The sequence below is a fragment of the Nestor notabilis genome, unplaced genomic scaffold (genome assembly GCF_000696875.1).
Source record: "Nestor notabilis isolate BGI_N333 unplaced genomic scaffold, ASM69687v1 scaffold19131, whole genome shotgun sequence".
NCBI lineage: Eukaryota > Metazoa > Chordata > Aves > Psittaciformes > Psittacidae > Nestor > Nestor notabilis.
In genome coordinates, this window is record NW_009915368.1 from 3920 (window position 1) to 18754 (window position 14835).

Sequence of the window (14835 nt, forward strand, 5' to 3'; positions counted from 1 at the left end):
TTGATGCTTCTCCACCAGTAAGGATGGATTAACCCAAACTTTTTGGCATGTTCTTAGTGTGGCCTTCTCCAGTGAGGGAAGAAGAGTGTTCTCTGTTTAACAACTCCCTGTGCATAACAAATACTGCTTTGTTTTGGTAGGTGTTTTGGAAGAAGCCAGGTTTTTTGGTATCGATTCACTAATTGAACATCTAGAAATAGCTATTAAGGTAATTCGTTTTCTTTAATACATGACTGCACATGCCCTATTCTTCCAGGCAATATGTAATGTTAGTCCTATCTATATTAGCTTTTAAACAACTCTCTCAACAGAATTCACAGCCAGCTGAGGATCATTCTCCTATATCTCGCAAGGAGTTTGTCCGATTCTTGCTGGCAACCCCAACCAAGTCCGAGCTGCGCTGTCAGGTGGGAAGATGCAGACTCTGTCTTGATCTGTAGTGATGATGTCTGGTGGGGAAATGCCCTGCAGCATCATTCTGGGGTTTCTGGTTTTGTTCTTAGGGTCTCAATTTCAGTGGAGCAGATCTTTCACGTCTTGATCTTCGATACATCAACTTCAAGATGGCAAACCTGAGCCGGTGCAACCTGGCGCACGCCAACCTGTGCTGTGCCAATCTTGAGAGAGCCGACCTCTCCGGATCAGTGCTTGATGTAAGAGCTGCTGTGTCTTGGGAAGTCCAGGCTGTCCTTTATTTTAAGGGAAGAGGAATTGGAACAAGCAGATAAATGTAAACCATGTAGCTCTTCAGTATTTTCTGCGATTGCTCTAGTTAGATCACTTCACAAGCTTTTTGATGCTATCTAAGGTAAAAAAAGGAGAAAAAAGGCACTGAGTAATAACTGTCTGCCTTCTTGATGATAGAGAAGTAATCGTACAGCAAGTTCTTGCACTTCCTCACAGTAACAAGGCTGTTAATAGGATTCACTTCCAAAACAGAAATGAAAAGTCTTCCCTGCTCATTCTTGGTATACTGCTCATTTTTGAGCTTTCACCAATCTCACTGATGTGTCTCTCTACCAGTGTGCAAACCTTCAAGGGGTGAAAATGCTGTGTTCCAATGCAGAAGGAGCATCTCTAAAAGGGTGCAATTTTGAAGATCCATCAGGCCTTAAAGCTAATTTGGAAGGTAAGGAGGTTTTGTGGAAACTGAACCACGTGTTTGTAAAGCTACTGGCACGTAAAAGGTTTGCTGTGGTTTGTACAATCCATGTCTTCATGAGACGGGGCCACAAATACAGGACTGAATGTGTGACCATATAATCATCCAGTTCCAAGTTCTACCTTGATCTCTATCAATTTACATGGCTCTGAGGAAGCATTGTTCTGGAGCTGCTGTGGTTCTGACTGTTTCTCCTCATGAAACTACTCTTTGTGTGTTTTAGGTGCCAACCTGAAAGGTGTGGACATGGAAGGCAGCCAAATGACAGGAATTAATCTAAGAGTTGCAACGCTGAAAAATGCAAAACTAAAAAACTGTAATCTTAGAGGAGCAACTTTGGCAGGAACTGATTTGGAAGTGAGTTACGATTCATTTAATATACTAACTAGTCAGCAGAGTCATTGCTGGCTTTTGGCTGAGGTCTCCAGCTTCAAACCAGACAGAGTGAACCAGTCTTTTTTCAGTCTTAGTGAGCTATGGATGATGTAAGGAATCACATCTCATTCTAGCCTCACTTTGGAAGGTGAGTCTAATGTCTTGGATTTGCCAGCACCCCAGAGCCACAGGAATGGATTGTATCATCTCAAAAGTGATGCATGGAAACATTGCTAAACTTAACTCTTAGCATGAGATCATCCCATCACTGACGAACTTAAGAGAAACTCAGTTGCTTGGGTTTTGGGGGATTTTTTTGATCCTGAGACACCATTTGTAAGACAGTGATGGAATCTTACCTGACTGGTGGCATGTGATACACTGCTGTCACAGTTAGAAACACAAGCTAGCTGGCTCTACAAGCTGTGTATGTGGCTGTTCTTCCTCAAGTACTAGAGAAGTATTCAGAGTAACGTTTGGTGGGACTGCAAGAGGCAGCTTCTTCCTGGCTGTGTTCAGCAAGCATTAGTAACGCCTGGAAGATAATTTGATACGAAGAGTTTAAGTCTTAACAACATTCAAAATAACTCCAGCTGCTACTGTGGAAAGTTACTTCTCACAAGAAGTAAATAAAACTCTGAACCTGAGAGACAGACGAGAAGTTTGCACTGAAATTTTTGGAGGTAGATGTGGTTTCTGTATAAATGGTGAAGTTTTGAACTAGGTTCTGGGTATGTTCAATTAACATTGATTTTTTCTTCTACCCTTTAGAACTGTGATCTATCAGGTTGTGATCTACAAGAAGCTAACTTGAGGGGATCTAACGTAAAAGGAGCTATCTTTGAAGAGATGCTGACACCTCTGCACATGTCCCAGAGCGTCAGATAGGGAAGAGAATATGCCGAAGAGGAAGGAATCAGAACATTTATTGTGACTTTCTTTACCTCCTCCCCTTATTAAGTTAGAAGTAATGATTATTAGACAACTTGCATTTGCAGTAGTGCCTAAGTAAACTCTTCTATGATCACTTTAGGGGGAGGGAGGTTTTGCTTAAAAGGTAGGAACAGAAAATGTCTGTTTCTACCTTTGTGAACAGAGTGAGGAAATGGGCTGGTTTGGGGGGGAGGGTTAAATAGATTCATTGTTTAGCATTGCCTCACTTTGGAATGCATTTTAATTTATAAAGCACAATATATGCAATTCTATTTATTAAATCTGTAGCTGCAATATGAATAGAAAATGTTATTCATGTATAGTAGCAACGAAGTTCAGGTTTACAGTTAGGCTAGTGTATTTACAGTTAGTTTCTTCATTCATGCAGCGTGTTAAATGACTCATGTGGTTTAGACAATGTCCACAGGATGTTTTCAGGTACTCTTCTGGGGTGAAAACAGTAGTTAACTGTCATCGCAGGTAATATATTGCCTTGTAGTAGTTTGAATGCAGGTATAGAACAGCTTTATCATCTTCTAAACTGTGCAGGGGAAGCTGCTTCCACTGCAGGGATCTGCCTACGCAGCAACTCAACCCCCCCCTGCTCAGAAATTGGATGTCTTCTTTAATCCTTTCCAAATTAGTGTGAAATTGCACTATCGGTCACAGCTGGTAAGAAGAATTCTCTCGCTTTCAGATGTCCTAACCACTGCAAAGTGGAGTACCTGGAGAGTTTTCATTCTTTGTGGGGAATTAAATGTACATAGGGAAATACAATACTGTCACCAAAGTAGAGATAAGCATTGTGGCCACAGCACTTGCTCCATCCTCCCATTGTTACTCCAGTATATGAATATATAGCACCAGTTTCCCCTCAATGTACTATGCAAATACTCCTGTACACTGAATCCTTAAAAGCATGGGCATAACCCGTTTCCCAGCCAGATCTTAAGTGTTCCACTTTAGGCCTGCTTAAAGTGGCTTTAAAAGCATCTTGCGTAGGGCAGAGTACCCTTTCCACAACTGCTTTACCTGTGAGCAAATAGGGAACTGTGTGACTTCTGCAGTGCAGAAAGCCTCACAGCATCTCTTTAAGTGGTGGTGCACTTCATTTAATAAGCTGTTTCCACTGTAGTGTCAATCTAGTTCTCATCTAGCACGTTTATTTTATATACACAATCAAAAAGCACATGAAGAAACTATACCAAAAAAAAGAAGGTGCATCAAGAACTCTTACCTCAGATGCTTACTTAAAACACCCCAAAGTTAAAAGTAACCTTGAATCTAAGCAAATACAGCTATTACTGGGAGTTCAGAACCAATGTATCCCAAAACTTACAGAATGTGACACTGTTGGCAATAGCTTGTCACTTGGGTGGGTTTTACTTGCAGTGCAGATTTCCTGTCCTCTGAGCAGAACTCTTCTTGTCTCAGTAGTTGTTACGAAAATGCTGCTTTGCCATTGATAAAGAAAGAGGAGTTCAGGACCAGCGTATGATTTGTTGGGGGGAATTGCTGGATTCTCCCTTACTTTCAAGTAGGGTTGACTCAGGCATATGTCATGAACTTCTGGGACTCAAAATCCCAGTGTTATGTGGGTCAGGATTGGGATTTTCCTTCCTCAAGATTCCCAGGCCTCTTGATCTGGCTCCAGGACAACACCAAATCCTTGGTGAAATACAACTCTAGATTCAAGGGAAATAGTTGAGCGTGATTTTGGAGTCCTTTCTCCCACCTCATCGCTTTCATCGAGAGTGATGTGTATGTTGCAGTAGAAGAAGATTCCTAGGGCTAGAGAAATAAATGAATTATTTTTCTTTATCATATTTTGTAGTTAGCAGAAGTAAAATATTGTATGGAAAAAAAATCTATTTTCATAATCACTGTGTATAAACTATATTTGAACTTTCACTGAAGCACTATGTTTTGAATAATCACAGCATGTGGCATCATTCATTCACAGCTGAACTTGAGGTACCTCTTTTGCTATGACAAAGCTGTATGAATAGCCCAGCGTGGCCTATTCAGAACTTGCAGGTTCCAGCCTAATTTAAATTGCATTAATAAAAGTGTGAAATATAGAAGTGTCTTGGTTGTCTTGTTGTACACTGGGAGTTATCCACACTTGAGCACTTACTTTATCAGCTGTCTGAGTTTTAGATGTCTTTACTTCTGCACAGGCAATTGGGTTTTTAACTTGTCATTCATCTGCAACACTTCCCAGCTTTTCTTTGATCCCACCCTTCCTATTTGGTTACTAAAATAGCTGGAGTCAGAATTTACATAGGTATGTGCACCATTTAGAACACTTAGAGATGATCATCACACAGCACAAGCAGCTAAACTTCACAGGGAAGTGCCAAAGCACAGAAAAAACCCCTGTCCTTGATTTTGGTCTATGAAGTGCTCACTATTTCAGTCAAATAACTGTGGCACAACAGGACAAACACAGCACATCTGTGTAAGTGCTGTAGAGCACGTTGAGAACAAAACGGGAAAATCCAGTGAGAAGCTGGAGTTTCTCACCTCCAGTACACATCTTGAGGTTAGGAATGCTGCCAAAATCAGTGGGGTTTACTGGTTTCCATTATACTGGTCCTTAAAAGTATTGGTGGGCAAACAAAAGCAGCTGTAATGTGTTTTTTAACCTCCCAACTCCTTTATGTAAGTTACTAGCTGTGGCTTAGAGTTTGAGAGATGCACAACAGCTCACTACCAACACAATTACGTGCCCTTCCTGCCACTCTTTGGTAGGTCAGCTCTGTAGCTAGAACAGAAACCTGTGGAGAAACACAGCTGCAGAAAGATGTTAAGGCTCGTCATTAGACTGAGTTAAAGTGGTGGGTTAATAAGAGGTGCAATTACTGGGCTAAGCAGCCCCCTTCTCTCTTTTAATGTCATCCCTCAGGATGAACAAATCTATTTACATTAAAATAAACTTAATTTTTGGGAGGCTCATCAGGGAAGAAAGGAGCTACAGGAAAACCTCCCTTCTAAAGCCATATGCCTACGCAGGGGTAACATTTCTCCTACTGAAACCACTATTTTCACAGCTTGATCAGTTTATCAGCTGAAGTTAAATGTTGGCTACTCTTGCCATGAGTAGGAGGAGCATTAGAGCAGGAAGAATTACTCTTTGCTAGTCACTAAATCTTCCTTAAATTATTTACTTTTTAAATTACTTTTAATCCATTAATGCCAAAGAGGTCATGGGAGCAGGAAGAGAGGAAGTTTGAAGAACACTGAACATGATCCATTCAACTCTGCATAAAACAATGCAGAGCAAGTCGAAATAGCTGCCAGGTGGGTAAAAAAAATACACTTCTGCAGCCAGAATTGCTGAATTTAACTCCTGCATGCAAATAGCTGCCAAGTCCTTCGTACAACTGCAGCGCATGCACTCTCAAGACTGAAGAGCATGCATCCTTAAATGCACACGTGAGACCTTGTTACAGTCTTCCAGTATCTAAAGGGGCTGACAAGAAACCTGGAGAGGGGCTTTGGAAAAGTGATGGAGGGACAGGACAAGGGGAATGGCTTTAACCTGCCAGAGGGGAGATTGAGATGAGCTCTTGGGCAGAAGCTCTTCCCTGGGAGGGTGCTGAGGCGCTGGCACAGGGTGCCCAGAGAAGCTGTGGCTGCCCCATCCCTGGCAGTGTTCAAGGCCAGGTTGGACACAGGGGCTTGGAGCAACCTGCTCTAGTGGAAGGTGTCCCTGCCCGGGGCAGGGGTTGGAGCTGGAGGAGCTCTGTGCACGTCAAATCACAGGCTCTTGTTTAAGCGCGGAAGAACTGTTTCCTTCCTGCCTGATAACACAGAGAAAGACTAAGCTGAATTCCTCACCCATTTCAAGACCTCCTCAACAACTTCCAACATCACCCAAGAACTTTTACTTAAAAATCAGAACTCACTGCAAGGAAGGATTCTGTATTTTCCATGGGGCAGCAGCAATCAGCTGGATTTGAATGGCAGCTTTATAGCCTCTTAAAGAAAGGCTGTTATTTTTATTACTCTTAGAGAAACCAGCTGAGTTTAATAGCTACACAGGGGTGTTCCAATTATGTGCTTTACTCCTGCTGCATTACAGCACTTTTAAGAACAAAATTGCAGCCTGGGAGATAGAATTAGATAAAGTGACCTGCTGTGAAGGGTTTGGCCGTGGGGTGGTTGTGTATAAAACGTGAGACAAGCACACTCACAGGGCATTTTCAAACGGAGAAGAGTTGGAGTTACTCTGCAACCTCTCTCAGCCAGCAGGTAAGGGGACTGAACAGCGTACCATGTTCCTTTCTTACTTACTCAGTGCTTACAGGTACCTGTATTAGAAGAAACTTGTGTTAGAAGAGACTGCAAATAGCACTTTTTAAGGAGCAGGGACATTAGAACAGAAACTGGCTGAACTTAACACATCTGTCCAACCCCAACAGGGACTTCCATGGAACCTTTGAGGTCCAGACATTCTGAAAGCTCTGAAAGGGTGATCAAAAATCCTAATTCAGATCTTCATCCAGATTTTTCAGATATTAAATCTTTTTATAAGGAGCTAATCCACACTTGGAGAGGCTCAAAATCCAGCTCCCACATCAGCACAATGCCACTGGGGTGCAGAAGATCAGAACTGGAGATCCAGAACTGCAACATCTCCATAATTCTCTAAGATCAAAATGGAGCTGTAATGTTGTTATAATCAGAAAGCTGTTGTGTTCTCTCACAGGATGGAGAAGTCCAGGAAGATCTTTGTCAGTGTCCTCCTGTTTGTCCTGTCTGTGGAAATCTGCTTGGCTCAACACTGGTCTTATGGCCTGCAACCAGGAGGAAAACGGAGCGCCGAAAACCTGATGGAATCATTTCAGGAGGTGGGTTCTAGACTGTAGAACACCCTGTTGCTTTATCTAGGATCCCCTGTCTGTAAAAGATGCAAGCAAATAAGAGGTGACATCACTTCAGCGTGTATATGTGTGTCTGTCTATATATCTATATATCAATATATCTCTATGTCTATGTATCTGTACATATGTACATACACACACACTTGTTTAAAGCAGTAATTGGAAAGTAATTGTTGTTAGGGTGAGATGACATTTGACAGCTCTACCAGAAGACAGAGAGGCCTGGGCAGCCTGCTCCAAAGGAGAGATGGACTCTGACTTCCAGGTTAAACCTGATTCCATTCTCTCCCTGCATTTCAGCCAATACTCTGATGGGCTGTTTTAGACAACATTCATCCAGAGATGTGGCAAGAGGTGGCTGTCCATGAATTAGAGGGTCAGCAGTTAGATGACAAAGCTGATGTGGAAGGTTCTGTCCCCCAGTGGTTTTCCCACCCTTTCTAGTACATCACATGTAGTCCCTTGTAAAGGTAGTTCCACTGTCCTGATTTTAAGCTGGCTGTGGCACCTGGGAAAGAGGTGAATGGAAGTTGTGCAGTGGAACAGTTTCCTCTTCATCTGTACCAGGGTAGAGTTGCTTTAGCAGAAAAACATCTCCTTTCTCAAAGGCTGTATCACTTCCCACTTCAGATTGCAAATGACATGGAAAAAATCAGGGAAGTGCCGAGGACGGAGTGCCCAGGCTCGTACCAGCATTCCAGGCTCAGTGCTCTGAAGGAAATCGTGGTGAGTAATGGTTGTAATTTTATCCCTATGGGAAAACTAGGGGATGGGTGCAGGCTGGGAATGTACATGGAGGGAAGAGAAAAAAGGCTGGTGGAGGAGGAGGAAGAGGCATTAAGTTCAGTTCACATGTGGCAATGCTGGCTCTGCCCCAATGTCTGCATCATCCTCCAGTACCTCGGTCCTGGGACGGGGCTACATTATCCTCATGCTCCGGTGTAGCAATGTCATTACCCACTAAATCAAAACCAAAACAAAGTCAAACACATTCTACCTTAATATAAATCTATGCAGCATTCACAGATGCTTAACTTCAAAAGGCACTCTTTGCCAGCTGAAGGATCAAGCCATATGGAAGCTGCTGCTCCCAAGGTCCCTAGGCTGGGAAATGGATTTTCCATTAGATGCTCTAATGCCATGACAGCAGAGACTTCACATCCAAACTAACTGCCACAGAAAGAATACTCTTAAGCAAAAATGTGCTCTTTAATTAATATAGCAACACCTTGATGGGGCCAGATGGTCACCACTTCCCGGGAAGTGTCTCTGAGCTGTCCTAGAAGTTGGAACTCTCAATCTGTACTTTGTTTGTGAAGCCAAGAGCAGAAGTTTCAAGTACACACTCCAGCTTTCACTGAGGAACCTGGCCTGTATGAAGGTTCATACACTCAGTAAGAGTGCTACACACAGGGCAGGGCCTGGCTGCTGCTGGATTTTCATGCAGGAACTACCTGAACTACCTAAACCCAAAAAGGTGTTTTTCAGGTCATCTTTAAACCTCTTTGTACGGAACATAAAATGGAACATAAAAGGTTGGACAGGGCTTTGAGCAACCTGCTCTAGTGGAAGGTGTCCCTGACGGGTTGGAACTGGATGAGTTTTAAGGTCCATTCCAGTCCAAACTATTCTAGGATTCTTTTTCCAACCCAGTTCTCAGGTTTGCTGCTAATCTTGCACATCAGTATAAAAGCTTCTAAACCTCAGCATCGAACCCTTAGTTTGCATATCTTAGACCTGTAGCATAGTCTGAACTATGTGGCCTTATTTCTAGCTGCTTGATGACACTGAAAACAAAGTAATGCTTCTTCCAGATGCAGCTTTTCCAATGTAACACATTCCTGGAGATGCTACAAGAATCTTATGCAATGAAAGGGGAGGTGTCTGGGAATGGTCCACCCTGTGGAAAAAACTTGTCCAATTATCTTCATCATTTCCTGGAGAAGCTGGTAGTGAGCACAGACAAAAACACACCTGGCTAAGGCACATCAGGGCAAACCAGAACACGTTCAGCCAGTGCATCCACCCAAAACACCTCAGGCTTTCAGCTCTGAGGCAAGAACATACAGAAATAAACCTAGACACGAGACCAGATCCAGCAGGATGTGACACGGGAACGCAGTTTCCATTCAAACAGTACTAAGATACACAGAGAACGATAACAGGGCAACTGTGCCACTTCGTAATGACCCTGTGATGCTTTTGCTTTCTTGTCTCTGCTCTCTTGGCCAACTGCTTAAGCTCACAGAAATGCTGCTTTGTGCAAGTTCATGCTGCTTGTCCTGAGCTGCTGTCAAAGTGTAGTGCTCAACAGCTGCTCGGTTGCACTCCAAGGACTGCTGCAGTGGTGGACCCACCAACAGATGTGAAGTTGGTCATGCACTTTGGGATGAAAAGGGCCATTATAAGTGTCAGTTACATTATACTGGATGATCAGATCCCTGGGCAGGTGGCAGAGAGACCATGTCGGGTCAGATTTATGTCATTCTAATCCTCCTCCCATGCAGACCACAGTATGAGCATCTGAGCAGGCTTTAAAACCCTATTATGAGTTATTTCTTCTCTTTAAAAGAAGTATATGATGTGTGTGTCTACAGGAAAGTCTGATGGAAGAAGCCAGACGAAAGAAGACTTAAACCCACGAAGCCAAATGGAACAATGGACCCAGCATAAAATGTCAAAGCTATCAAAATCCTCTTCCAAAACCCCAATTCTCTTCAAATGGCCTTTGCTCAGATTGCTTTCTGTGAATAAATCCTCTGCAGTTGCACGTAAATAGTAGAAGATAATTGTTGTGTCCATTACTAGTTTGTATGTAAAAGAGAACACGCTCCAGTCCAGTGGTGGGGACTCAGCAGCAGAGGGTCTGCTTTGTGTCCTGCCATGAGAACTTGGACACGACAGCTTTTGTTTCACATATGCAGACAATGCCTGGCCAAGGGCTGTGTCTGATCTCACTGCTCTCTGGATAAAACATACAAGTGGGATGTAATTCCACTCGCCCTTCTGTAGTCCTCGTATGAAACACCTTTATATGCTCTTTTTTTCACTGGTTCACTCATAAAAACTACATTTATTTTAAAAAGGTATTTACAAACTTTACAACAGTTAATACATTTTAAAACCCATGAAAATTTATACACCTTGCTTTACAGTCTTAGTGAATCAGGTGTCATTTACCCAGAGAGATGCAGACTCCCTTTCCAAAGCTTAGCTCCTACTCTCTTCAGAGCCAGTTTAAAAGCTGTATTTTTTGCTGATTCAATTGCAGAGAACTAAAAGAAAGAGGGAAAAGAAGAAGAAGGTCTTTGCAGTCTGCAGAGGTGCGTTTTGTAACCAAACCATCACATCCAGGATCTCAAACCACTCACAAAATACTGTTACACAACAGCCATATTCTCCTGAATTCAAGACGAACAAGTCCCAGGGTTTATCATGTCATTAAACCTTTGCAATACCGACAGTGAAAAACTACATCAATTAATACCATGCATGTTGGGGCTGAATTTCAGAGCTGCTGAGGACTTACACCTCTGCTTAAGAGAACAGACAACTGCAGACCATGCATGTGAAAACCAGGTTTGAAGAATGCAGTCAGGCATGTCCAGGGTTTCAGACAGCCTTAAATCATGACAGTCAGACCAACACAGCATCAACAGATGCTTTTCACCTTTTATTAAGCTCCTCTATACTCCTTTGTGTACTCTCTGTAGTGCCACCAAGTCCTAAAGCTGCTTTAATGTTAACAGGAGCAGCATCAGTTGAACCTCACGTGCCTTTGAAAAGCACATGCAGCAATGAAACCCCATTATTCCTTTTCTTTCTCTTTCCCATGTAGTCCTAGGAAAAGCTCACCTTGATCCACTAGATAGTTTGGTCTGCAACAGTGAACATTAAATAGTGAAGGTTTTTAATTAAAAGAATTAAAAGAAGGCAGCAGTAATGGGTCAGGAATGCTTTCACCATAAAAAAGCTTACAGTTAAATTACAGACATCTTAAACTTACTATTTCCATTTACACTTATAAAAATAAATAAGGAGAGAGAATGTGAGCCATCATCACTCCAAGTCTAACTCACTGTTCATGTGTGGAGCACACACTGGGCTGCACAGTGTGAAGGTCGTTAGATGCAGGTTCTCCAAACCCACTGCATAGACACGACAGTGTTTTCTGCCACTGCAGATCACAGAGCTGTTCTCACTGGAATCGGTGTCCTTTCCTAATCCCATAATCCACTGAAATGGAAAGCTGTCTGTTTCCCTCCTCCCTGATGTGGATTAGAGCCTGTAACATTTTTAAAGGAATTTATCACAGCATGACAAATTTTAATTAAAAGCTCCAGAAAACAAGTGTTGAGCATATTTCTCCAAAGCAAAACAAAATCCTCTAAGACTTGAAATGTAACACCAGCTTTGAAGAGCACAGCTATGAAAGGGGATTAGAGTTTGTCTTCTCTGCAGACTCGATATTTAACTCAGAGGTTTCATTCAAACCCCATGAATTGGGTGGAAACGCTGCTCTTTGCTTTCACTTCTGGTGTGTAGAGATGACAACATTAATGTTCTACTCCTATTTCTAGCCCTCCAGTTTAAAAGACAGTAGATGACATTTCCAAGAGCATGTAATAAACATGGGAAGGTGATTCTGACTTTGAAAATGAAGTAGTGAGACCTTAAATTGTCTCTGAAAGTTAAATCTCAGCATTTAAGTCAGGGAAGCACCACAGCAAAGAGCAGAACGCTTAAATCACCAGTGGGCTGGTGGGATTTCTCCCAAGTGTGGGCACTTAATTTCACTTAATTAAAATGAGCCAGGCCCCATCCTTATTCACACACTTAAATGCCCAACTGCCTTTAAAACCTGACACTTAGAAGACAATGCTCTTTCCTAAAACTGGCACAAAGCCCCACAGCATCCGTCCAGAGTCCATCGCGTACCTCTAAGCAGACTGTGCTGACTTACATCAGTTGAGAACAGAACTCCTCACATACCACAGGCAATAATCCATTTATCAAAATGGAACACCTATTTGTGAGTTAGTTTCCCAAAGGCAAGAAGGAGAAACAGGGAGAGTTCACAGCACTTCAGACTCTAGAACAAAAATAATGCTAAGGAAGGAAAAATCCCCCAACCTTAAACCCCTTCCTGGCACAGCAGATTTGCCAATGAAATGCCCAAAATATCCCAGGAAGGAAAATCTTGCTCTGTGCTCTTTAGGGCACCAGCTGTTCCTTTCCTTCCAGTTAGGGTGATGCCACAGCTACAACAGTCTCCAACTGGCCAGACAACAAAGGCAGCAAGGAGAGAAGCCTGACCTGTGTGGACAGCACACCAAGCAGAGCATACAGGAAGATAACACCTTCACTGCTGTTTAAGGAGTTGGCTCTACAGTAAAAGCCAAAGATCAAAATACAAACGAAAGGCTTGTTCACAAACCTAGTCTATAAAACTGCAAAAACCCCCCACCCCCAACAGTGAGAACCAAGTCGCCCCAAGTTAAAGAGCATTATGGAAAAGGTCACTGAAGATCAGCTGAACAATTCTTCCCAAGGTCAGACTTCCTCCAGTGAGGGCTTTTTGCATGGACTAGTTCCCTCCTCCAGGAAAAAAAACCAATGTATGAGTTGAAGTGATTAAAGCAGATCAAAAAAGTAGGGAAATAAGACTCAAAAGTCACTTGGAACCAAAATCCCCAAAGCTCATAGCTAGTTTGTTTTTGTTTCCCCACAACAGACAAACCCTTAGCTGAGATTCTCACACAGAGTCCTTTGTTTCTGCTGGTCTACCACAGGAGCTAAAAGCCAACCTGATCTGAAAAAGAAATGCACCCAAGAATGAGGTAACAGGCAGATGTAGAATGGGGGAAGGCACTGAATTAGTGAGAGGTGGAGTTAATACCCACTCTTCTACAATTCAGACCACATCCTGATGCTCTGTCTCAAAGAAAATTCTAACCAAAGACAAAAAGTTCTTGTTCAAGTGAAAAGTTTCAGAGGACCTTTTAGTTCATGTGTGCAGCAGAAGGAAGACAGTGGTTTCAAGAGGAGGAAAGCACCCTTTAGTTCATGTGTGCAGCAGAAGGAAGACAGTGGTTTCAAGAGGAGGAAGTGGACAAAAAATGAAAGACAAGAAAACCCTGTGGTTTTCAAGTCAAGCAGCATCTATGTCCAAGAACATAATGTGGAGCTGACAAGTCCTACAATGCACCAGAGGGAGGGGGGCAACCACGGTCAAGTTGTCCAGGAAGGTTTCCAAGATTTCCCCTGAGAAGGCAACAACCCAGAAGGCAGTTGTACGTGTGCTCCAGCAAACACGGCTGCAGATGTGTGTGATGTGACAGCAGGACAACTTCCAAACAGCTCCAACCTGTTCTGTGATGTGAATCCAACAGGATCCGTCCATGAGAGCAGTCTGTTTCACAGAGCCATGCAGGCACCAAAGCAAATGCAGCTTCTGCAGGTTTCTTGAACTGGAGCCACACTGGAGCCAAAGGCATGTGTAGGAACAAAAGAAAGGGCTACTTCAGTCTGAACAGAAACCACCGTGGGGTTACTTTGGTTTTGTTTCTCCCTGAACAGAGGAGAAATACAGTGCAAGAGAGTTTTAAACCAAATTGTCTTCTGGCTTGTAAGGGGCAGGTCCCCACCTCAGTGCTGCAGCCCAGAGCAAGTAGCCCTGAAAGGTGCAAAATGAGTAGTACTGGTCACACATGGGGATGTCCTGGTTTGTACCAGCCAGACTCCAGTGGCAGCTCAGGCACAGAGGGATGCTGTGTCTGAGGCCTGTCTGGTCCAGAAATAACAGTGGTTTTTGTGTTGAGTTTCTGCTCACTATGCAACTGTGAGGACACACTAACAGGGTGCAACAGCCACCTCCTGCATGGATCATGTGAACTGAGAAACATTCAAACCTAAGATTGTACCATTTTTTCTCTGTACAAGGACTGATGCTGATATTCAGACTGAGCAGGAAATAAATAAGTAAAAGAGAAATTAAACACATGATCTCATTGTCCAAGGAAATAAAAGCTCCAGAGAGGTGGAGGAAGCAATAGGAACTAGGTGGTGAATGGGCAAGTCTTCCACATGCATCCCAGATCTAAACAGCTCCTTCAAGCCCAGTGGCTGTTAAAAACCCAGATTAAGGGAGGCTAGAAAACAAAGTGCAAGTACTGCCACAAATGGGTGCAGGGAAAAACCAGGATGAGAATTAGCTATGTCTTTGTGAATTTATCCAGCCAAAGTAAAGGTTACAGTAACTGTCAGGCTTTGTTTCTGAGGTCAGGATGTATAGCTAGATCTGTGCACTCCATCCTCTCAGTTGCTGGTACCAGTACAGTGCTAGCACCAGTGCAGCTTCTACTCTTCCCACATACTTACTGGTGAGAGGCACCTTTTGGCATCCTATTAAAAAGCACAAGATGAAACATTCTACCAAGCCCCAGACGAAAGCACAAACCAGGTAGGTAACATAAT

General features: G+C 43.0%; 2 protein-coding genes across 2 annotated transcripts in view; both read left to right on the top strand.

Moving 5' to 3' along the window:
• Positions 1 to 2523, top strand: part of KCTD9 (potassium channel tetramerization domain containing 9) — a gene marked incomplete at its 5' end in the record, with an annotated part of 5526 nt that extends 3003 nt beyond the window's left edge. The window contains 6 exon segments of the mRNA XM_010024112.1: positions 141 to 208; positions 312 to 407; positions 504 to 653; positions 1024 to 1129; positions 1386 to 1519; positions 2309 to 2523. Of these exon segments, the coding sequence (XP_010022414.1) occupies positions 141 to 208; positions 312 to 407; positions 504 to 653; positions 1024 to 1129; positions 1386 to 1519; positions 2309 to 2425 (671 nt within the window).
• Positions 2524 to 7185: 4662 nt separating this feature from the next.
• Positions 7186 to 9995, top strand: GNRH1 (gonadotropin-releasing hormone 1 (luteinizing-releasing hormone)). The gene is made up of 3 exons (XM_010024113.1): positions 7186 to 7326; positions 7990 to 8085; positions 9957 to 9995. Exons 1-3 carry the CDS (start codon positions 7186 to 7188, stop codon positions 9993 to 9995), a joined length of 276 nt encoding a protein of 91 aa, XP_010022415.1.
• Positions 9996 to 14835: the final 4840 nt, after the last annotated feature.